The sequence below is a fragment of the Bufo gargarizans genome, chromosome 1, assembly GCF_014858855.1.
Source record: "Bufo gargarizans isolate SCDJY-AF-19 chromosome 1, ASM1485885v1, whole genome shotgun sequence".
Taxonomy (NCBI): Eukaryota; Metazoa; Chordata; class Amphibia; order Anura; family Bufonidae; genus Bufo; species Bufo gargarizans.
This window is the reverse complement of record NC_058080.1, coordinates 296,452,284-296,476,895: the sequence shown is the minus strand read 5'-3', so window position 1 is coordinate 296,476,895 and position 24,612 is coordinate 296,452,284. Positions and strand designations below refer to the sequence as shown.

Sequence of the window (24,612 nt, the reverse complement as noted above, 5' to 3'; positions counted from 1 at the left end):
GATCTGGCCACCACCAAGCTGGCTCCCCATAGAAGTGAATGGGAGTGTACCACGCATGCGCAACCGCCCTCCATTCATTTTCTATGGGGTCGGCGAAAATAGCCGAGCGCTGGCTCGGCTATTTTCGTCGATCCCATAGAAAATGAATGGAGGACGGCTGCGCATGCACTCTCCACTTGCAGAGTTCCCGTTCTCGATCTAGGTGCAGGTCCTAGCAGTGGGACCCGCACCTATAAGACAATGGGGGCATATCCTAGCAATATGCCGCCATTGTCTATGATGAGACAACCCCTTAAAATACCTGCACACGCATCTTCTCACATCTAACGTGTCAAACTTTTCCTCTCCTTCATTTTTAGGGTTTTGACAGAAAGAGGGCAGGACAATCTCCTGGGACCTGTGAAACTCTGTGAAAATCTGACACAACTTTGGGAAGAAAACCAGGATCCGGTTTAAAGACAATTCTGTCTTCTAAAACCTGAGTCTAGGGGATGGGGGGAAGCTGTTGTGTAAATCAGCCCTTACAGTATCCCCTCTTATCAAAGCCACTACACAGGGTACAGATCTATGGTGTTCTGGTGCCTCCTAAAAGCAACTGATCACTAAAGGTGCTGGGAATCGAACCCCAGCTGATCTGATATTGATGACATATGCCAAGGACCGTACACTCTGTTTACACTCCAATGGCTGCATAATAGCTAAAGTATTAACTTCAAAATCTTGCGTCTGTTGGTGGGCAGGATTTTGGGTGAATGCAGCAGGTAATTTTAGCGTTACAACTAAACTGGGGTTAGCAGTTGAGTACAATTCATACTTTCTGCCTTGGAAACTGCAAGCAGTGTGAAAGGAATACGTGGAGCGTCCGTGATAACATCTTACAAAACCATTTACAAAGTAGTGCGTAGTGAGTCCATTCCGGTAAGGAACAGGAAGAACAAATGTAATACTAGCAAAAGTAAATGTGGAAAATGAGAAACATGAATTAGGACCATTATAATGTGGTCGGATTAAAACAAAGGCTTCCACCACAGAAGGTGTTGCAATTTCCATTACAGCAGAAGCACTTTCTATTTAATGGTTACTAAGCTGCTGAACTTTGTGTAGGCATCGGCAGAATAAGGCAGTATGAATAATACATCACAGCAATACACCCTGTGAAAGTAGCCTTACTGTCATGTTGAAAGGGTTGTTCGGATCCTAGATATCGATGACCTATTCTCAGGACAGGTTGTCAGTATAAGATCATTGGGGGTCTGACAACCAGCACCCACACCGGTAAGTTCATTTTGGCAATCACCGGAAACAGAACAGCGGAGGCTGCCAGAAGCAGAAAACTCCATCTATTGTGTATTTGCAAGGTAACTGCAAAAGGGGTAATTGTTAAACTGTTATTTGGTTGATTTTAAATGGTTTAATTCTTTTTATTTGCCTACTCAGTTGTACTGAGTTGGAAAGTTCAGGGTTAACAACCTTGACTCCGTCCCTTTAGGATGCTAGGAGATGGGCCTGGGTCCGACCCTTGTCAGTAAAAAATCTAGTGTAAACTAAGGAGGAGAGTGGACCTACATGTACTTGCTCCTCATTACTAGTCCACAAAATGATTGGTCCCGCAAGAATAAAACTTCTCCTGTATTAGTACATATTAAATAATACATCTTTGGACTCACTACCACTTTTATCACATAATACACCGCCCACGCTTTTCTGATGCACACTACGTCCTTAGTCATGGTGCTAGTGTCAGCCAGAAATTCGTCGGCAGTATACTAAAGGGCTTCTGTTAGCAGAAACACGGGCATTAACCTGGCTGACATTAGTGATCCTGCCTGGTGCTGAGTTTGGGTGAAATGGTGCTCGCCAGCTGTGGACTTTCTTACTGTGCCTGCACCGCATACATCACAGTACAACGGGAAGAAGAGCAATGCTGGAATCAATGAAGATGAGAGGGTGCACTGTGGCACAGGTCCAGTAAGGAGGTCCGCAGCCGGTGAGCATCCTTTCTTTACAACGCCTGCGCCGCATACGAAACAGCTGAAGATGTCACCCAAACAGAGTGCCAGGCAGGATGACGTGAACACTGCCTGGCCCTGTCAATCAAGTCTAGCAGGGCATGGCCAGATGTAGGAGAACAGAGCCTCTAGGAGCAGGAGCAACGTTCCCCCTGATTTGCATATTTTATCAGGATGAAAGATGTACAATTACTGTCGGCACATCTCTCTGTGTAATCAGCAATGGGCTACCAATAATCAATAGAAGTGAATGAGGGAGGAATGACGGTGGTGGTGATCATTCCTCCCCATTCACTTTGCAGTGCCCTGTGTAATAGGCTGATGAGCACCTATCGACATTTTTTTATTTGTGGCTCCTTGAAATAGAGCAATGTGACAATTCAGCCCCCAGACAAAAAACGGTTGTGCACCCCTGGCTTAGAAGGTTCAGAATTTGCAAGGCCATGCATTGGAGTCAGTCAACAAATGACTGTGCACGTTGAAGGCTCATAGAGACTGTCGCTGTGAGGGGATATTACCAGTGTATCCTTCCACACTTTGAGATGGATGGCCGGCTGTATGTTATCCCTGTACGTCTTAGCCTGGAAATTACAGAGCATCCACCAAGAACCTCATTGCTAGCCTAAGATTCTGCAGAGATACTTTACAACAGGGGGTGCACAACCTGCGGCCCTCGATACCATTCTGTGCGGCCCCCAACCATCTGGTAACAGACATGTATGTCTATGTCTTGTGGCTGCTCACATGTATCTTTCATGTAGTCTCTAGACATTTATGATATATACTGTATGTTCAATATTCCATACAAATAGTATTTCAGTTGGTAATACCCCTTTTTAAGTTTTATTTTCAGCCCTTGGAATTGGTTCAGGCTGACAATGTGGCCCCCAACCAGAAAAGGTTGAGCACCCCTGCTTTAGAAAGAGAAGAGTACCACAAACCCCATCAAAGCTGCTATCTATTGAGGAAGAATTTGCTTGGACTGTCTTGTTACTGTTGGATGTACTTGATTAAAGAGACATTTATTCACTACAACTGGCGTGCTCATTGACTCCATTACCTTATGCCACGCACCCTGCTAAAACACTTAAATAGGACCTTTCACTGCCCCCTGACATGTCTGTTTTAATAGCTTCATGCATTCCCCATGTAATACCAATTCTGGAGCATCTATTCTTATGGCTCTATGTTGTGCATTCCTGTGTTATTTCGACCAGAAGTTATGAATGAATTGCTAGCAGTCTGCAGTAAGGGTACAGACAGGGGCGTACATAGAAATAATTTGGCCCCATAGCAAGAATCTGAATTGGGCCCCCCCCCCCCCCCCCCTTATTTGCCAATAAAGAAATGTATACATGACCTACCAAAAATGTTAGGGACACTGGCGTAATTAGAAATGACTGGGCCCCACAGGAAATTTTTGATTGGGTGATTGGGCCCCCCCAGTTGTCCGGCACCTCTGACCAGCAGAGACACTTGACTTCTTACCTAATACAGTCCAATTATTGTCCAATAGACAAGTCATGGAAATATATGTATACTGTAGTATGATATTTTGACACTGTCTATTGGACGATAATTGGACTGTATTAGGGAAGAAGTCAAGGGTTTCTGCCGGTCAGAGGTGACGGACAACTGGCGGGGCCCATTCAAAAATTTTCTTGTGGGGCCCAGTCATTTCTAAGTACGCCAGTGCCAATAAGAGAGACTGTTATTAGTACAGAAATTAAATTAAAAAGATAGTCACTAGGGGCTGGGGCAGTCTTGCTGTGTAGGCGGGCTGGCAGTGGCACAGGTCCAGACTGGCTGCGGGATGATGGTTTGGCTGGCGACACTGATGAGATGGGCGGGCAGCACAAGTCTTTCTCAACTTCTGCCACGCTGGGTGCACGACTGCTGCCTGCGAGCGATACACTGGGCCAATCAGCAGCAGGATCTTTGCACACTCCTAATGCTGATTGGCCCAATGTGTTGTGCTGTGCAGGCGTACGAGCCAAGGGAGTGCGCAAATTCAGTGAGAATTCGGGGGGCTTCAAGCTGAGCCTGCAGTGAGCGCAGTTGCAGGGGCGGGGCCTTCTGTGCGCTCCGGGCCCCCCCTGTGCCACAAGCCCCATAGCAGTGGTGTGCCCTGCCTATATTGGCGGTACGCCACTGGGTACAGAGGGGTGGTACTAAGTTGGGAGTGTGTACCTGTCTGACAATGGCAGCACTAATTGGATAGAGTCTGTGCAGGTACACCCCCCCAACTGGGAACACTCCTCTGTACCCTTACTGCAGACTGCTAGCAATCCATTTAGGCTACTTTCACACTTGCGTTTGGAGCGGATCCGTCTGGTGTCTGTACAGAACGGATCCGTTTGCATAACTTTTTTTCAGATCTGATTTTTCACTTCGTGAAAACTCAGATCCGACAGTATATTCTAACACAGAGGCTTTCCCATGGTGATGGGGACATTTCAAGTTAGAATATACTAAAAGAACTGTGTACATGACTGCTGCCCCCCCCCCCCCTGTTTTTAACTCATTGGTGGCCAGTGCGGCTGGCCCCCCCCCCCCCCCCCTGTTTTTAACTCATTGGTGGCCAGTGCGGGCGGCCCCCCTCCCCCCCCCCCTAATTAAAATGCCCCCCCCCCCCATCATTGGTGGCAGCGGAGAGTTCCGAATGGAGTCCCAGTTTAATAGCTGGGACTCCGATCGGTAACCATGGCAACCAGGACGCTACTGCAGTCCTGGTTGCCATGGTTACTTAGCAATATTAGAAGCATCATACTTACCTGCTGCGCTGTCTGTGACCGACCAGGAGCTCCTCCTACTGGTAAGTGACAGATCATTAAGCAATGTGCCGCACAGACCTGTCACTTACCAGTAGCAGTTAAAAAACGGGGGGGGGAGGGGGGCCGCCCGCACTGGCCACTAATGAGTTAAAAACAGGGGGGATGGGGGCTGCCCACACTGGCAGCAGGGGGCAGTCATGTACACAGTTCTTTTAGTATATTCTAACTTGAAGCGTCCCCATCACCATGGGAACGCCTACTGTCGGATCTGAGTTTCACGATGTAACTCAAATCCGATGGTATATTCTAACATAGAGGCGTTCCCATAATGATGGGGACGCTTCAAGTTAAAATATACCATCGGATTGGAGAAAACTCCGATCTGATGGTATATTAATAGGGACTCCTGACTTTTCATTAAAAGTCAATGGGGGACGGATCCGTTTGCAATTGCACCATATTGTGTCAACGTCAAACTGATCCGTCCCCATTGACTTGCATTGTAAATCTGGACAGATCCGTTTGGCTCCGTATGGGCAGGCGGACACCCGAACGCTGCAAGCTGTGTTCGGGTGTCCACCTGCTGAGCGGAACGGAGGCCAAACGGTGCCAGACTGAGGCATTCTGAGCGGATCCGCATCCACTCAGAATGCATTGGGGCTGTACGGATCCGTTCAGGGGTGCTTGTGAGATCCTTCAAACAGAACTCACAAGTGGAGCCCAGAACGCAAGTGTGAAAATGGCCTTATACCTTTTATCAGGAATGACACAACATAGACCCATAAGAATAGATGCTCCAGAATTGTTATAACATGGGGAATGCATGAAGCCAGGCTCGTACTAGACCACAGGGTTAGAGGGGAATCCCCGGTGGGCCCCTATTCTCCCACCCCCTGCACTACATATATATATATATTCAATGTACAGCACCTAAACTAGCCTATGTTCATATAAAAAACTTGATAGATTATTAGAACGCATAAGGTCAATTATGTGGTTTCTTCCCTTGTAAAAAATGCATGGGATGTAAGAAATCACGGGACAATAAAATGAAAACACAAGTATAAGGCACAGCAGGTTTATATAGGCAGGACATTAGGCAATGTATAACCTGCAACAGTAGCGCTATAATATATGTAATAATCTGTCCTTGCAACAAAGTGTATGTTGGCCGTACAAAGAGACAACTGAAAAAGAATAGGGGAGCATTTATATAATATACAGCGAAAATATGAAGGACACCCTTTGTCACGCCACTACAGAGAAAAACATAATGGGAATTTTATTGGCTCGAATTTTTGTGGAGTGGAAATGGTTAAGAAGAACAAAAGGGGTGGAGATTTTGTAAAAGAAATGTCTAGAGTTGAATCAAAATGGATTTTTAATATGGATTCCTTGATACCAAACGGCCTGAATGCTGAGATAGAATTTTTTGTGTTTGAGTAAGGCAGCACTGTAGAGGTAAAACCCTACAGTCCTGACAAAGGAGAGGTGAAGGGGTTAAAGAGGAGTATCTATGGAGCGCATAAATAGGGAGCACTAGAAGAGCCCTGTAGTACTCCCTGAGGAATGACAGCGTCTGTCCGAAATGCGTTGGAGTTTTTTTTGGCACCTGCAGCATCCCATAGCTTCAGTAGTGACGTCACTAGTGCTCTGGTAGAGCGCAAATAGCCTGCTGCTATTTCCACAGCATGGTGTCACCGGCCGGGGCGCATGCTGTCAACTTGAAAGAACTACCTACCAGCGGTAAGAGCCTGGACTTGTGATAAGAAGATACGCACTCTAGCACAGAAGCGCCGTTTGGAAAGCGAGCTCTGTAGAAGCGTGCGGCACGGCGGGGAAGACATTCTGTAAGGTGACATCAGTACTTTTCCCCTTCCCCCGCCTTTCACTTTTCCCCGTGCGCTGTATCAATTATATTATATGCGAGTTAGTTAAACGGGCAACAGCTGGTGCGGTCCTGCTGCGATACCGCAGCCCAATGCAGTGAGGCATATAGCAGAGCGCTATTCTAGTAATTTATAACATTACAAGATTATTAGAAACTCCCCAGTTTATTATTATAGACATGATCAGAGCTGAGATGACTTCTAGGTATAGAGGAAAGCTACCAGTGTCCTCTTCTGCCCAGGACCTACCTTCTCAAAGTCGCTGCAGGGACACCCTTATTCAGTCACCTGGTAGCATCTCGCTGCTGTGTGAGCAGGTAATATTTGAATGTATCCGTACAGTGGGCCCCTAAAATACATTTTACTGGTGGGCCCTAGGCACCCCAGTCCGACACTGCATGAAGCTACTAAAACAGGCATGTCAGGAGTGGTGAAAGGTCCAGGACGCCCCAACATAAAGTGTCCAGGGGGAAGAAAGGGTGCACCCTCCTGCCACTGCACAGCACTAGGAGGGTATCAGTGTGAGGACTGCCACTGTGATTGGTGAGTACACAAATTCCTGCTAGAACCACTACCACTCCCATCCTCCCCGGCTGCATATTGGCCATGCCAGATTACTGCAGCTCAGCTCCCGTTCAAGTGACTTTACGTAGTTGGATTGTGGATTTGTAGATGCACCAAGGAGACAGATATATCAAAACTAGTGAAAAGGAAAAGAGGAGTAGTTGTCTATTACTGCATTCATTTCCCCAAGGTACTCTGAAATCATACATGACATCTGATTCATTGTAGTTGTTTTAAACATCTTATTCCATCTGCCCTGAATATTCCCTAAATCATAATTCCAAAAATAAAAAAAAAGGTTGCCATAATAGCAGTCTGCTGCAGACTCCCCTGCTTGCTGATGTGCTCCAGGTAGAAATGCATAAACAGTGGCTGGTCTTAGAAATATTAGGTCACCTCACTATTACCACATGACCCTCTCATATCCGAATACCGTCGCATCATGTACCGCTTTTATCCCTGTCAGATAAGTACTGGTCTTCAACAAAATGGCTACCGCTGCAGACCACACTATAGAATGGAGGTTGTCCCCTGGTGGCCGTTGTATCCTCAAAACTGAGCGCACACGGAAGACACGGTATGGGCTTGTCCCCGGCCCAGGCTAATACCGCAGCTTCCTCTTCCTTCTAGCTGGCTGGGTGAGGATGCAGTCCCCGGGGGAAGAGGATGGAGAGGTCGCCGGGCAGAGGCCAGGAGACCCGGACGAGGTGGACGGAGCCGGTGACTGTGAGATGGGTTATGAGGCGCTGTTTGACCGCTACATTCCCTACAGGTATCCATCCGCGCACCTGGCTGCTGTCATTGCACGGACTCCTTTTCTCCTTGCATATACTTACCATGTGCTCTGGTCACAGTGGTGCTGGATGTTATGTATGGGGAAGTGCAGAGCAGTTAGAGGGGAGGTCCACCCTTGCAGTCATTTGTTTCTAGTGGTGAAGGTGGACCACTCCTTTAAATGATTGTGCCCAGGTAACGTTTATCAGTTCTTTACTTCTCTATTCACAGAGAACGGAAAGAATGGGAAGATGTGAGCCCAGTTCCTCAAGACGATGGCCCAAGCCCAGTTGTCCAGATCATTTATAGTGAAAAGTGTAAGTAGGCGTTGATAATGGGCAAACATATTAGAGGGGCACTACGGGAAGAAAATGAGCATGCACCAATATCTTGGCCCCTGATGTCATGGACCAGTTGGGATGAATGTACCAAGGTCATGGCCTTTTTGATGACCCGGAAACAAGTCTGGCATACTTCAGTGGTGGACGTTTCAGGTATAGGGCGGTGATCCCAGAAAAGTTAGTTTCAGCAGAAGTCCAATTCTCATAGCTGGACATCCTAAGTAAGGCCTCGTTCACATCCGGTTTTCTGCTCTTATGGCGGCACATCATAGGAACGGAATAACCTCATGAGAGCGTTTTACCCTTTGCTAGCTGCATGCTGCCCTGCCTGTACTGTGTATGACAGAATCTGTGCCATATCCGTGCCTAATACATGTGGTATTGTCCTCCATTATGTTTACTCTTAAAGGGGTTGTCTGAGATTTGATATTGAGGTAGCAGGACAGGGGTCTGGCTTAACCACTTCACATCCGGGCCATTTCCACCTTCCTGACCAGGCCTAATTTTGCGAATCTGACATATGTCACTTTATGTGGTAATAACTTTGGAACGCTTTTACTTATACAAGCCGTTCTGAGATTGTTTTCTCATGACACATTGTACTTCATGTTAGTGGTGAAGTTGAGTCGATATATTTCACCTTTTATTTATGAAAAAAATACAAAAATGTACAAAAAACTTAGAAAAATTAGCAATTTTCTAATTTTCAATTTCTCTTTAAAAAAGCAACAGAAAGTGAATCCTCTTAACAATTTTATTACTTAACATTCCCCATATGTCTACTTTTATGTTGGCATCATTTTGGAAATGTAATTTTATTTTTTTAGGCCGTTAGTAGGCTTAGAAATTTAGAAGCAATTCTTACAATTTTTAAGAAAATTTCCAAAACCCACTTTTTAAGGACCAGTTCAGGTCTTAAGTCACTTTGTATGGCTTACATGGTGGAAACCCCCCATAAATGACCCCATTTTAAAAACTACATCCCTCAAGTTACTCAAAACTGATTTTTAAAAACTGTGTTACCCTTTAGGCGTTCCACAAGAATTAAAGGAAAATGGAGATTTCAAAATTTCACTTTTTTGGCAGATTTTCAATTTTTTAATCCCTTTTTTTTTTTTTTTTTCTTTAACACATCGCTGGTTAACAGCCAAACAAAACTCAATATTTATTACCCTGATTCTGCGGTTTACAGAAAAACCCCACATGTGGTCGTAAACTGCTGTACGGGCACACGGCAGAGCGCAGAAGAAAAGGAGCGCCATATGGTTTTTGGAAGGCAGATTTTGCTGGACTGGTTTTTAGATGCCATGTCCCATTTGAAGCCCCCCTGATGCACCCTTAGGTCCCTTTCACACGAGCATGATTTCCGCGCGGGTGCCATGCGTGACGTGAACGCATAGCACCCGCACTGAATCTGGCACCATTCATTTCAATGGGGCTGTGTACATGAGCGTTGTTTTTCACACATCACTTCTGCAATGCTTTGAAATCGCAGCATGTTCTATATTCTGCGTTTGTAACGCATGACAGGCCCCATAGAAGTGAATGGGGCTGCGTGAAAAACGCATTGCATCCGCAAGCAAGTGCGGGTGTGATGCGTTTTTCACTGATGGTTGCTAAGAGACGTTGTTTGTAAACCTTCAGTTTTTTATCACGCGCGTGAAATACGCATCAAAACGCATTGCACCCGCATGGAAAAAACTGAACAACTAAACGCAATCGCAGACAAAACTGACTTGTTTTAGTGCCAAAATCGCAGCATTTTCCCTGAACGCACACTGAACGCATCCGGATCAAATCCGTCACGCCCGTGTGAAACCAGCCTTAGGGTCCATTCACACGTCCGTTGTTTCTTTCCTGATCTGTTCTGTTTTTTGCGGAACAGATCTGGACCCATTCATTTTCAATGGGTCCTAAAAAAAAAAATGACATTTTGCTGTCCGATTATTTTTTTTGTTTTTTTTCAGGACCCATTGAAAATGAATGGGTACAGATCTGGTCCAGATCTGTTCCGTTTTTTGCGGAACAGATCTGATCAGGAAAGAAACAACGGACGTGTGAATGGACCCTTACAGTAGAAACTCAAAAAAAAGTGACCCCATTTTGGAAACTAGGAAATAAGGTGCCAGTTTTATTGGTACTATTTTGGGGTACATATGATTTTTAATTGCTCTATATTGCATTTTTTGTGAGGCATGGTAACCAAAAAAAATGGCTGTTTTGGCACAGTTTTAATTTTTTACAACATTCATCTGACAGGTTAGATCATGCGCTATTTTTATATACTAAGTAGTTACGGACGCAATGCTATCAAATATGTCTTTCTATGTTTGTTGCAGTTTTACATAATAAAGCATTTTTGAAAAAAAATTGTTTTTGTGTCTCCATTTTCTAAATGCCAATTTTTTTTATTTTTTTTTTGCCGATCGTCTGGTGCAGGGGCTAATTTTTTGCAGGAAGAGATGACGTTTTTATTGGTACCATTTTTGGGTACATATGATTTTAATTTTTATTTTTTTTGATCCTTCGTTATTTCACTTTTTTTGGGGCAAGGTGACCCAAAAAATTGGTATTTATTTTTACAGAGTTCACCTAAGGGATTAGGTCATGTGACATTTTTATAGAGCAGATCGTTACAGACGTGGCAATACCTAATATGTATATTCCTAATTATTTAAAGTTTTACACAATAGCATTTTTAAAACAAAATAAATTATGTTTTAGTGTCTCCATAGTCTGGGAGCCATAGTTTTTTTTTTATTTTTTGACCGATTGCCTTAGTTAGGGTCTAATTTTTTGCAGAATGAGGTGTCTGTTTGATTTCCCAAATTTTGGGGGGCATAAGCCTTTTTGATCGCTTGGTTTTGCACTTTGTGATGTAAGGTGGCTTTTTTTGGCACTGTTTTTTACGGTGTTCATCTAAAGGGTTAGGTCATGTGATATTTTTCTAGAGCTGGTTGTTACGGATGCGGAGATACCTAATATGTATACTTTTTTTTATTTTTTATTTTTTATTTCACTTTAACACAGTAATAGAATTTTGGGAACCAAAAAATGTTTTAATGTCTCCAAGTTCTGAGAGCTGGTGTGTGGTGTGTTTTTTTTTTTTTTTTTTTTTTTTTTTTTTTTTTTTATTGCCATTTTCTTGTGTAGAATGTGTAGAAGCTAATTTTTTGCGGGATGAGGTGACTGTTTTATTGGTACCATTTTGTTGGACATGTGCGTTTTTGATCACTTGGAGTTTCACTTTTTGTGACGTAAGGTGACAAAAATTGGCTTTATTTGACACAGGTTTTATTTTTTTATGGTGTTTTATAGGGATCATGTGATATATTTATAGAGTCGGTTGTTACGGATGCAGCGATTTGTCCGGGTTCAGCTCTGAACCTGGGCATATCCCCATTTTTGCCCAGGCAGTTCCTCTGATCAGCATCCGATGCTCCGGTATTCTCTTTTGTCCTGTGCCGAATCGCGCAAGGCAAAGGCGTTTTTTAGGAGATCCTGTGACGTAATGGCTGTCCATAGGGACTGTTAGGCGGATGCTTTCGCCCAGCAGTGAGCCTGGTGACGTCATCGGCACTGATTGACGGGCTTTAACGCTGCCCTAGGCTGTAAAACTGCCAGAGCAGTGTTAAAGCCCGCCCATGAGTGCCAGTGACATCACTGGGAACACTGCTAGGCAGAAGCCTCCTCCTAGCAGTGTGAAAATATAAACAAACAATGGAGAGAATCGAAGTTAGAGGGTCCGGAGGAACCGTTACTAGTCTAAATATCATCAGGCTATTATAGATAAAATACAGTCCACTATACTGTATCTTCCCTGTACTTTATCACATGGCTATAATTGCCTGCCTGCATGCATTACACACAGCGCTGCAGCCGTCACACTAGCTGCACTACACTGTGGTCGCCATGTACTGCATGTCAAACTGGATGTCCAGGCTGCAGTTGTCCACCACTCTGGAAATCCACTCCAGTTCAGCTCTACTGCTGCCATGTTCGCCGATGTCCCTACGTACTTGAATGGGGCTGAGCTGCCCCTAGGCCATCTGACTGATGAACATGACGTCACAAAGTCTAGGAAAAGCAGAGAGAAGGCTGTAGTGCTCACAGGAGCGGCGGTGCCTTCTCAACCAGCTGGGTGTCGGACCCCCACCGATCAGACCCGGATGACTGACCCTGAGGACAGGACATCAGTATCAAAATCTCAGAAAACCCTTTTAACCTTGCTGAATATGTCTGTTCCGCACCATGATGTACGTTTTAGTCATGTGAACTCTGGAGATGAGCAGCAGGATCAGAGAAAACTCTGTTATAAGCAGTCAGCCACTTCAATGCTGCGAGCAAACAGCACCGTACAAGGTAGGAAGCCCCCTTGTAGTGGTCATCACCAGTCTGGTTTTATGAAGAATGTTCTCACCTAAACTGTAGATGATATTGGACCAGTTCAGTGCTGTGATTTTTACATGTTTGACAAATGTCCGTTTAGTACAGGAATAATGACTTTTACCTTTCCAGTCCGCGATGTATATGACTACTTTCGTGCTGTTCTTCAGCGAGATGAGAGGAGTGAAAGGGCCTTCAAACTGACAACTGATGCCATTGAACTAAACGCTGCTAACTACACAGTGTGGTGAGTAACACGCAAGTCAGTACCCAAAGGTTCCTATGTTTCCAGACTCCATGGAAATAAGGGCTCTTTCACACGACGAATCCATGTTTGCGGATCTGCAAAAACACTTTGAGTTACTCATTTTGCGTATCGGAACCTCCTGCCCTATGATAGAAATGCCTATTATGCATTGTTCTATCTTTTTTTTGCAGGGCCGCGTAGTGGACGTGTGGATGCGCACATTGATATGAATGGGTCCGCAGCCTATCTGCAAAATAGTGGAATGGATGCGGGAAGAAAAATACGGTCGTGTGAAAGGGCCCTTAGGCCCCTTTCACACAAGCGAGTTTTCCGGACGGGTGCAATGTTTGACATGAACGCATAGCACCTGCACTGAATCCTGACTCATTCATTTCAATGGGTCTATGTACATGAGCATTTTTTTCACGCATCAGTTCTGTGTTGCTTGAAAAACGCAGCATGTTCTGTATTCTGCGTTTTTCACGCAGCCCTGGCCCCGTAGAAGTGAATGGGGCTTCAGTGAAAAAACGCATTGCATCCGCAAGCAAGTGCGGATGCAATGCGTTTTTCACTGATGGTTGGTAAGAGATGTTGTTTGTAAACCTTCAGTTTTTTATCATGAGCGTGAAAAACGCATCAAAACGCATTGCACCCGCGCGTAAAAAGCTGAACACAATTGCAGACAAAACTGACTGAACTTGCTTGAAAAATGGTGCGAGTTTCACTGAACGCACCCGGAGCCAAACCACCACTCTCGTGTGAAAGAGGTCTTAGTCTGATTTATAGGGAACACTATGGCCTCTTTCACACGGGCGTCGCATGTGCATTGCGTGAAAACAACGTAGGCACGCAATTGCAGTCAGTTTTGACTGCGACTGCGTTCTGATGTTCAGGTTTTTTTTTTTTTCGCACGAGTGTGAAAAAAACTGAATGTGGTACCCAGACTTCCTCACTGAAGTTTGGGTTTGGGTTAGGTGTTCTATTCATTTTGATTATAACCATGTTATAAGGGAAAATAAAGGAAAATCATAGCATTCTTCTTCTTTCAGGACCTGCAAAAGGACCTTTTATGATGTAATTGCACTCACCACATGCTGAGCGCGGTGACGTCAGCGCAGGTCCTGCTGAATGAAGATAGAACCATGCGTGAAAATTGCAGCGATTTTCAAGCAGACCCATTCATTTCTATGATGCCTGCGTTGCGTGAAAAACTCAGAATATAGAACATGCAACGCACAAGCGATGTGTGAAAATCACCGCTCGTCTGCACAGCCCCATTAAAGTGAATGTTCCGGATTCAGTGCGGGTGCAATGCGTTCACATTACGCATTGCACCCGCATGGAATTCCCGACCGTGTGAAAGGGGCCCAAGGTGCAAAGCCTTTATGTCATGTTGACTTTAACGTACTAAGGACTATAAAGAAATATGTTCGTTCACGTACTTGACACCAATTATTTCAGTATAAAACTCCAAAAACATTCTTGATTTTTGCAGTTGTGACAGCTAAACATCATGAACATGACTTCTCTAACCTCCAGCAGTCAGCTGGTATCACTGAGGGAAGAATAGAGGGCACTAGGAGAAGAAAATTCAAAGAGCGCCTCCACAGGACAGTATGTAGCAGCAAGTAAAGATTAAAGAGAAACAGGAGGACACTTACAAGACTATTGAGGTTATGGGAGGGGAACAACAACCCAAGCAACATGGAGTGTAGTAAAACCCAGGGTGCCGCTGTCCCTACAACCAGACTGGCCATGCCCTCTTGAGTAGTTTTAGTAGAGAAATGGCTATATTAGTCAAGAAGTAAACTAATGTTTATCTTCTCAAGTTTACAACGCGTTTCAGTAAACATACTCGGTCATCAGATAAATGAGACTCTTGTGAAAACTTAACACAATGGTGGTTTATATAGGCAAAAACTGTGCCAAGTAAGAGGACCTCACATGTGCAGGCATTTATCATCACCGCCTAACTCCTATCTGCATCCCATGAGGCAAGCTATCCCCCCAAAGTACTAGTTAAGGGGGTTTGTTAGCTTTCATTAAGTGATGGCCTATACTCAAGATAGGTCATCTCTAACTGATTGGCGTGGGTCCGACACCCAACACCCCCATTCAAGTGTAGCTCCATCGCCAGAGGTTGGCACCAGAACTACACAGCACCAGGTACTGTGTGCCGGAGGTTGGTCATTACTACAGCACTGTAGTAACAAGCTCTGTCCACAGTTGACGGTGCTGTGTAGTTCTGCCGATGGGACAGGGGACAAGGGAGTTGGATCAGCCTGTTATGGCCTATCCTGAGGATGTCACATAGTGAAAGCTGCACAACACTTTATATGGCTTGAACATAGTAGAACGTTTGTTTGTTTGGTTTTTTTTGTTTTGTTTTAGAAAAGGTACAAAATGGGTAAAAAAAATAAAATAAGCATTACTCATTTCAATGATCTAGTGCTGCTCCAGGCGCTTGTCAGCCCATCATAGTCTCCACTTCTGGTCCTGTATCGGCACACTGGAATGCCCGCTCAGCCAGTCACTGGCAGAGGTGGGTTACAGCTGCTGAAATTGACTGGACGAGAACACCAAATGAAGACCAGCAGGGTCCGTAATTCTGCCCCTTTTTTCTAAAACAAATTTATCATTTTAGACAAACCTTTTAACACAAACTGCTGCAAATAGCTTTAACCCTTCAACCAAACACATTCTCTGTGGTTTCTTTTAAAGGGGTTGTGCAGTGCTAGTATACGGATGAACTATCCTCCCAAGATTAGGTCATCGGCATCAGGTCTGACTCCTGCCATCCCCTTGATCAGTTGTTAGAAGAGGCTGCAGCGCTCATGTGAGTGCTGCGTCCTCTTCACTGATTAACTGGATGCCGTCTATCCTGTCAATGGGAGGAGCAGTTGTAATTACACTGCACTCCTGCTACAAAGTAGAGGGCATGCAGGTAAACGGTGAAGCGCCACAGCCTCTGCATACAACCCAGTGTTCCTTTGTAGAGCTTGTCTTTCTACGCCGTTTCGCCCTTTACTTTTAGCATCTCTCCTTTCCTCTTCATTGTATGTTCTGTTTTGATGAACTTTGAGTCCTTTTATCCTCTGTGGTCAGGAAGGTAAATTGTCTGAACTTTTTCCCCCTATTTGGTTATGTCAATTATTTTGCATTTTTGTTCAGTGATGCAAGGTGCTTTATTTTTATGTAAATGTTATTTTAGTAATGTCCTTGCAGAGACGTGTGTATTGTTTGGACGTTTATAGTCAATGGTCAGTCCACAATTGGCTAAGATATCTATTATAAAGGTTGCTGTATTGTATAATGTGTTTTATGATTATTCCTTCCATCTCATTATCTTGAGCCCACTTGAAACCCCCCTAGTTGTAAAGTTTTTGGTGACTTTTATTTCTTTTGATGATTGGTTTTACACATGTCTTTTATCTGACAGAGATATCTACCTCAAAGCGCATTGTAAAATCTTGAGGAGAAACTCATAAAACTTCATGATTAAGGCCCCTTTCACACGGGCGAGATTTCCGCGCGGGTGCGATGCGTGAGTTGAACGCATTGCACCCGCACTGAATCCTGACCCATTCATTTCTATGGGGCTGTTCACATGACCGGTGATTTTCACGCATCACTTATGCGTTGCGTGAAAATCGCAGCATGTTCTATATTCAGCGTTTTTCACGTAACGCAGGCCCCATAGAAATGAATGGGGTTGCGTGAAAATCGCAAGCATCCGCAAGCAAGTGCGGATGCGGTGCGATTTCCACGCATGGGTTCTAGGTGACAGTCTATTCACTGTATTATTTTCCCTTATAACATGGTTATAAGGGAAAATAATAGCATTCTGACTACAGAATGCATAGTATAATGATCGCCTAGTTCCCGGTCGGTCTGTTCTTTAGCTGTGGCTAAAGGACCTGTGGTGATGTCAGATCACATGCTCCATCACCATGGTGATGGACCATGTGATTGGAGCATGTGATCTGACATCACCAAAGGTCATTCAGCCACAGCTAAAGAACAGACCGGGATCTACACGATCATGGGGATAAGGTGAGTTAACTTTTTTATTATTTTTAACCCTTCCAGCACTATTATACTAAGCATTCTGTAATCAGAATGCTATTATTTTCCCTTATAACCATGTTATAAGGGAAAATAATACAATCTTCAGAACATCAATCCCAAGCCCGAACTTCTGTGAAGAAGTTCGGGTTTGGGTACCAAACATGCGCGATTTTTCTCACACGAGTGCAAAACGCATTACAATGTTTTGCACTCGCGCGGAAAAATCGCGGGTGTTTCCGCAACGCACCCGCACATTTTTCCGCAACGCCCGTGTGAAACCAGCCTAACTTGGACTTTGTCCACTGAAATTACTTGAGTCATACCAGTACTGTAACCACAAGATCCAGTGGCACACTGGAAATATTGACTATATGGATTTAAAATGGCATTAATGCTGTATTTACTATGTGAGGTTCCTAGCACATATTTAATAACTGTGAGAGGCCATGTGGCCTGGCTATGTGATCTGTTCTAGATGAGACCCTACATAAAACTGACTTTATTTTCTTTGGGCCTAGGCCTCTAAGGCTACTTTCACACTGGCGTTTTGGGTTCTGTTTGTGAGATCCGTTTCAGGGCTCTCACAAATGGTCCAAAACGGATCAGTTTTGCCCTTAATGCATTCTAAATGGATAAGGATCCGCTCAGAATGCATCAGTTTGGCTCCATTCTGTCTCCATTCCGCTTTGGAGGCGGACACCAAAACACTGCTTGTCTGATGAAACTGAGCCAAAATGGATCCATCCGGACACGCAATGTAAGTCAATGGGGACGGATTCGTCTTCACTGACACAATATGACACAATAGAAAACGCATCCGTCCTCCATTGACTTTCAATGGCGTTTAAGAAGGATGCGTTTTGGCTATGTTAAAGATAATACAAACGGATCCAGATTGTTGTATTCTCTGAACTGATGAGTTTGTACAGATCCATGACTGATCCACACCAAACGCCAGTGTGAAAGTAGCCTAAATGAAAATGGAGAATGTAGGATTCGGCTATATTTTGCTGTAATGATAAAGCCTTGGACAGGTGTTTAGGGTGCATGACCAAGACGGAGGCAGCCAGATCCTCATAAGCGCAATACAGTGCTAGGCCACGTCCACACTAGCATTTACAATTCCGGTATTTGGTCCTGGCAAAGGAACAATACCGGAATTGCCAGATCTGGCACTATGTGATATAGTACAAAGTCACCTCAAGTCCACCACTGCAGGGTTATCCAGGAAATGATATTTATGACTTGTGCTCAGGATAGGTCATTAGTATCAGAGCTGCAGGAATGCGACACCCGGGACCCCCGCCAATCAGCTGTTAGAAGAGGCCTTGAGCGCTTTAGCCTCTTCCTAAGGCCCCATGCACACGACCGTTGTGTGCATCCGTGGCCGTTGTGCCATTTTCCGTTTTTTTTTTTTTTGGCAGCCGCATCCGTGATCCGTGTTTCCTGGCCGTGAAAAAAAATATGACCTGTCCTATTTTTTTCACGGCCAACGGTTCACGGACCCGTTCAAGTCAATAAGTCTGTAAAAAAAATCACGGATGCACACAAGATTGTCATCCGCGTCCGTGATCCGTGTCTGTTTTTTCCTATCATTTCAATGGCAAACTTGACTTAGATATTTTTTTTTTTTCATTTTTCATGTCCGTGGATCCTCCAAAAAACAAGGAAGACCCACGGACGAAAAAACGATCACGGACCTACGGACCCCGTTTTTGCGGACCTTTAAAAAAAAAACTGTCGTGTGCATGAGGCCTAAGAGTGAGGAACAGTCACAAGAGCTTCAGTAGGTATATCTTTCTTTTTTTGTTTTATTCAGCAAATAACCATTTTACCCACTGAAGCTTATTGACTGCTCCTTGCTATGAAGGGTGAAATTATTTGACCTTGTTCCTTTCCTCCTGGGAGATCAGGTATCTCCATCTTGAGGCATCCTACCCGCTGACTGCATACCTCACAGCTTGAATCATTTCCAGGATAACTCCTTTAAGACTGTCCTCGCAGTGCTCCAGACTAAAAAAAATACCTAGTAGCCATTGGCTCCTGAACTGAAAAATTTAGGAGCCAAATCAAATTTTTAGTCGCCAAATCAAAACCGAATCAAAATTTTGGTATTGTGACAACGCTATGCCGATCAGATCGGCGTAGGGTTGTTTTGATACCAAAATTTTGATTTGCTTTCAACACCAAAAAAAGCCGCTTGCATTTCGCATTTTATGAAACGTTTGGCCCATAATAGAACAGTCCTATCCTATTTTTGGGGTGACAAGGTGACATGGCGAATGCTCACCGCATAGGAGATATTTTTTAATAATTTAATAGTTTGGACAGCGCTATTTAATGTTTATTTATTGTTTATATATTTTATATGTAAAATTGTGAAAGGGGGGATTTAAACTTAATATTTTGGGGTACTTTCACATTCGTTTTTTTCTTTTCCGGCATAGAGTTCCGTCCTAGGGGCTCTATACCAGAAAAGAACTGATCAGGCATATCCCCATGCATTCTGAATGGAGAGGAATCCGTTCAGGATGCATCAGGCAAAAGATAAAACCGCAGCATGCTACAGTTTTATCTCCGGCGAAAAAAACTGAAGATTTACCTGAATGCCGGATCCGGCATTTTTCCCCATAGGAATGTATTAGTGCCAGATCCCGCATTCAAAATACCGGAATGCACCCGCACTAAATCAGGACCCATTCACTTCTATGGGGCTGTGCACATGAGCGGTGATTTTCACGCATCACTTGTGCGTTATGTGAAAATCGCAGCATGCTCTATGTTGTGCGTTTTTCACGCAACGCAGGCCCCATAGAAGTTAATGGGCCTTCATGAAAATCGCAAGCAAGTGCGGATGCGGTGCGATTTTCACGCATGGTTGCTAGGTGACAGTCTATTCACTGTATTATTTTCCCTTATAACATGGTTATAAGGGAAAATAATAGCATTCTTTAATACAGAATGCTTAGTAGCAGATCAATATAATAAACATTATATACACCCCAGTATAATAAACATTGGTGGCGCAGTGTGCCCCCCCCCCCCCCCAACACCCCAGTATAACAAACATTGGTGGCGCAGTGCGCCCCCCCCCCCCCAATATAATAAACATTGGTGGCGCAGTGGGCAGTGCCAATGAGGGTTAAAAAATAATTAACTCACCTCCTTCAATTGATCGTCTCCTGTTCTTTCTTCAGGACCTGTGGTGAAATCACTGTGCTCATCACATGATCCATCACTATGGTAATGGACCATGTGATGAGCTCAGTGATGTCACCACAGGTCCTGAAACAGGAGACCGGCAGCTACGCGATCAATTGGAGGAGGTGAGTAAATTTTTTTTAATTTTTTTTAACCCTCATTGGCACTTCCCACTGTGCCACCAACGTTTCTTATACGGGGGGGGGGGGGGGGCGCACTGTGCCACCAACGTTTCTTTTACCTGGGGGGGGGGGGCAGTGCCACCAACGTTTATTATACTGGGGGGGGGGGGGGCGCACTGCACCACTGCACCACCAATGAAGAGAACTGACCTGTTAATACAAATACAGGAGGTGGGTGCCGGAATCAAATAGCCGGCACCCGACCTCTATGACAGGGAGCTGCGATCAGCGGCAGTTAACCCCTCAGGTACCACACCTGAAGGGTTAACTCAACTGCCGCTGATCGAGATTCGCAGCTCCCTGTCAGAGGTCGGGTGCTGGCTATGTGATTCCTCCTGTATTTGTATTAACAGGTCAGTTATCTTTATTGGTGGCGCAGTGCGCCGCCCCCCCCCCCCCCCCCCCAGTATAATAAACATTGGTGGCGCACTGGCCACAGCCCCTCCCCTCCTCCTCCCGTCACTCTTTTCTTATTGGCAGCGGCAGCACAGGGGGGAGGGACTCCTTCTCCACTGTGCTCTGCGCTGCTGTGAAGAACATTGGCGGCGGGGCAGAGAACTATCAGCTCCTGTGCCCTGCCGCTGTATTCAACGGCAGAGCTGCGGCGGCGGGTATAGTCGCAAATGGCGACAAGACTAAAAAGTCTTGTCGCCATTTGTAAATTCTAAGTCGCATTGGCAACCATTTGTCGCCATCTGGAGCCCTGCTGCCGTGTTCTCATGGATGCTATGGATTAGGGACATTAGAGCATGTCTGCAGGGATGTCCAGATGGGGCAACACTTGTAATAAAATGTAGCCTCAAAGCAAGCAGCTGGGAAGGGTTCCAACTTTCTGATTTACTCCTTGTCCCACCCTGTCCTACTTTGTGGGCAGCAACAGTGAAAATGTAGAGCGCGTCTCGGTTCTTTTGAGACACCTTGTCTAGAAGTGACAAAAATATGGGTTAAGGACTGTAGAGCTCTCTAAAACACTGGATAAAATATCTAGGACATGTTTTGACTACATCTATATTGTACAAATTTTACCCCACAAGTCCTGAAATTGATGCAGAAAGGCAGCATCAAAACTGCATTACAATGGATGTCTATGGGACAGCTTCTACGATTGTGTTGGACCTCTTTAACCACTTCAGCCCCGCTAGCAGAAACCCCCTTCATGACCAGAGCACTTTTTACACTTCGGCACTACACTCCTTTCACCGTTTATCGCTCGGTCATGCAACTTACCACCCAAATGAATTTTACCTCCTTTTCTTCTCACTAATGGAGCTTTCATTTGGTGGTATTTTATTGCTGCTGACATTTTTACTTTTTTTGTTATTAATCAAAATGTAACAATTTTTTTGCAAAAAAAATGACATTTTTCACTTTCAGCTGTAAAATTTTGCAAAAAAAACGACATCCATATATAAATTTTTCGCCAAATTTATTGTTCTACATGTCTTTGATGAAAAAAAAATGTTTGGGCAAAAAAAAAAAAAAATGGTTTGGGTAAAAGTTATAGCGTTTACAAACTATGGTACAAAAATGTGAATTTCCGCTTTTTGAAACAGCTCTGATTTTCTGAGCACCTGTCATGATTCCTGAGGTTCTACAATGCCCAAACAGTAGAAAAAACCCACAAATGACCCCATTTCGGAAAGTAGACACCCTAAGGTATTCGCTGATGGGCATAGTGAGTTCATAGAACTTTTTATTTTTTGTCACAAGTTAGCGGAAAATGATGATGATTTTTTTTTTTTTTTCTTACAAAGTCTCATATTCCACTAACTTGCGACATAAAATAAAAAATTCTAGGAACTCGCCATGCCCCTCACAGAATACCTTGGGGTGTCTTCTTTCCAAAATGGGGTCACTTGTGGGGTAGTTATACTGCCCTGGCAATTTAGGGGCCCATATGTGTGAGAAGTACTTTGCAATCAAAATCTGTAAAAAATGACCGGTAAAATCCGAAAGGTGCACTTTGGAATATGTGCCCCTTTGCCCACCTTGGCATCAAAAAAGTGTCACACATCTGGTATTGCCGTACTCAGGAGAAGTTGGGGAATGTGTTTTGGGGTGTCATTTTACATATACCCATGCTGGGTGAGAGAAATATCTTGGCAAAAGACAACTTTTCCCATTTTTTTATACAAAGTTGGCATTTGACCAAGATATTTTTCTCACCCAGCATGGGTATATGTAAAATGACACCCCAAAACACATTCCCCAACTTCTCCTGAGTACGGCGATACCAGATGTGTGACACTTTTTTGCAGCCAAGGTGGGCAAAGGGGCACATATTCCAAAGTGCACCTTTCGGATTTTGCAGGGCATTTTTTACACATTTTGATTGCAAAGTACTTCTCACACATTTGGGCCCCTAAATTGCCAGGGCAGTATAACTACGCCACAAGTGACCCCATTTTGGAAAGAAGACACCCCAAGGTATTCCGTGAGGGGCATGGCGAGTTCCTAGAATTTTTTTATTTTTTGTCGCAAGTTAGTGGAATATGAGACTTTGTAAGGAAAAAAAAGAAAAATCATCATTTTCCGCTAACTTGTGACAAAAAATAAAAAATTCTAGGAACTCGCCGTGCCCCTCACGGAATACCTTGGGGTGTCTTCTTTCCAAAATGGGGTCACTTGTGGCGTAGTTATACTGCCCTGGCAATTTAGGGGCCCAAATGTGTGAGAAGTACCTTGCAATCAAAATGTGTAAAAAATGGCCTGTGAAATCCGAAAGGTGCACTTTGGAATATGTGCCCCTTTGCCCACCTTGGCTGCAAAAAAGTGTGACACATCTGGTATCGCCGTACTCAGGAGAAGTTGGGGAATGTGTTTTGGGGTGTCATTTTACATATACCCATGCTGGGTGAGAAAAATATCTTGGTCAAATGCCAACTTTGTATAAAAAAATGGGAAAAGTTGTCTTTTGCCAAGATATTTCTCTCACCCAGCATGGGTATATGTAAAATGACACCCCAAAACACATTCCCCAACTTCTCCTGAGTACGGCGATACCAGATGTGTCACACTTTTTTGCAGCCAAGGTGGGCAAAGGGGCACATATTCCAAAGTGCACCTTTCGGATTTCACAGGCCATTTTTTACACATTTTGATTGCAAGGTACTTCTCACACATTTGGGCCCCTAAATTGCCAGGGCAGTATAACTACGCCACACGTGACCCCATTTTGGAAAGAAGACACCCCAAGGTATTCCGTGAGGGGCACGGCGAGTTCCTAGAATTTTTTATTTTTTGTCACAAGTTAGCGGAAAATGATGATTTTTCTTTTTTTTCCTTACAAAGTCTCATATTCCACTAACTTGCGACAAAAAATAAAAAAATTCTAGGAACTCGCCATGCCCCTCACGGAATACCTTGGGGTGTCTTCTTTCCAAAATGGGGTCACGTGTGGCGTAGTTATACTGCCCTGGCAATTTAGGGGCCCAAATGTGTGAGAAGTACCTTGCAATCAAAATGTGTAAAAAATGGCCTGTGAAATCCGAAAGGTGCACTTTGGAATATGTGCCCCTTTGCCCACCTTGGCTGCAAAAAAGTGTGACACATCTGGTATCGCCGTACTCAGGAGAAGTTGGGGAATGTGTTTTGGGGTGTCATTTTACATATACCCATGCTGGGTGAGAGAAATATCTTGGCAAAAGACAACTTTTCCCTTTTTTTTTTTTTTTTTTTTTTTTTTTTTTTTTTTTTTTTTTATACAAAGTTGGCATTTGACCAAGATATTTCTCTCACCCAGTATGGGTATATGTAAAATGACACCCCAAAACACATTGCCCAACTTCTCCTGAGTACGGCGATACCAGATGTGTGACACTTTTTTGCAGCCTAGATGCGCAAAGGTGCCCAAATTCCTTTTAGGAGGGCATTTTTAGACATTTGGATCCCAGACTTCTTCTCACGCTTTAGGGCCCCTAAAAAGCCAGGGCAGTATAAATACCCCACTTTGGAAAGAAGACACCCCAAGGTATTCAATGAGGGGCCTGGCGAGTTCATCGAATTTATTTTTTTTTTGCATAAGTTAGCGGAAATTGTTTTTTTTTTTTTTTTGTTTTTGTTTTTGTTTTTTTTCTCTCACAAAGTCTCACTTTCCGCTAACTTAGGACAAAAATTTCAATCTTTCATGGACTCAATATGCCCCTCACGGAATACCTTGGGGTGTCTTCTTTCCGAA

At 44.2% G+C, this 24,612-nt stretch overlaps 1 protein-coding gene across 1 annotated transcript in view; it reads left to right on the top strand.

Annotated features, from left to right (window-relative positions):
• Positions 1 to 7,792: 7,792 nt before the first annotated feature.
• FNTA (farnesyltransferase, CAAX box, alpha) overlaps positions 7,793 to 24,612 on the top strand; it is a 50,563-nt gene continuing 33,743 nt past the window's right edge. Inside the window, exons 1-3 of the mRNA XM_044279126.1 lie at positions 7,793 to 8,008; positions 8,242 to 8,327; positions 12,870 to 12,984. Coding sequence (XP_044135061.1) covers positions 7,881 to 8,008; positions 8,242 to 8,327; positions 12,870 to 12,984 — 329 coding nt within the window. The 5' untranslated portion in view covers positions 7,793 to 7,880. The remainder of the gene's footprint in view (positions 8,009 to 8,241; positions 8,328 to 12,869; positions 12,985 to 24,612) is intronic.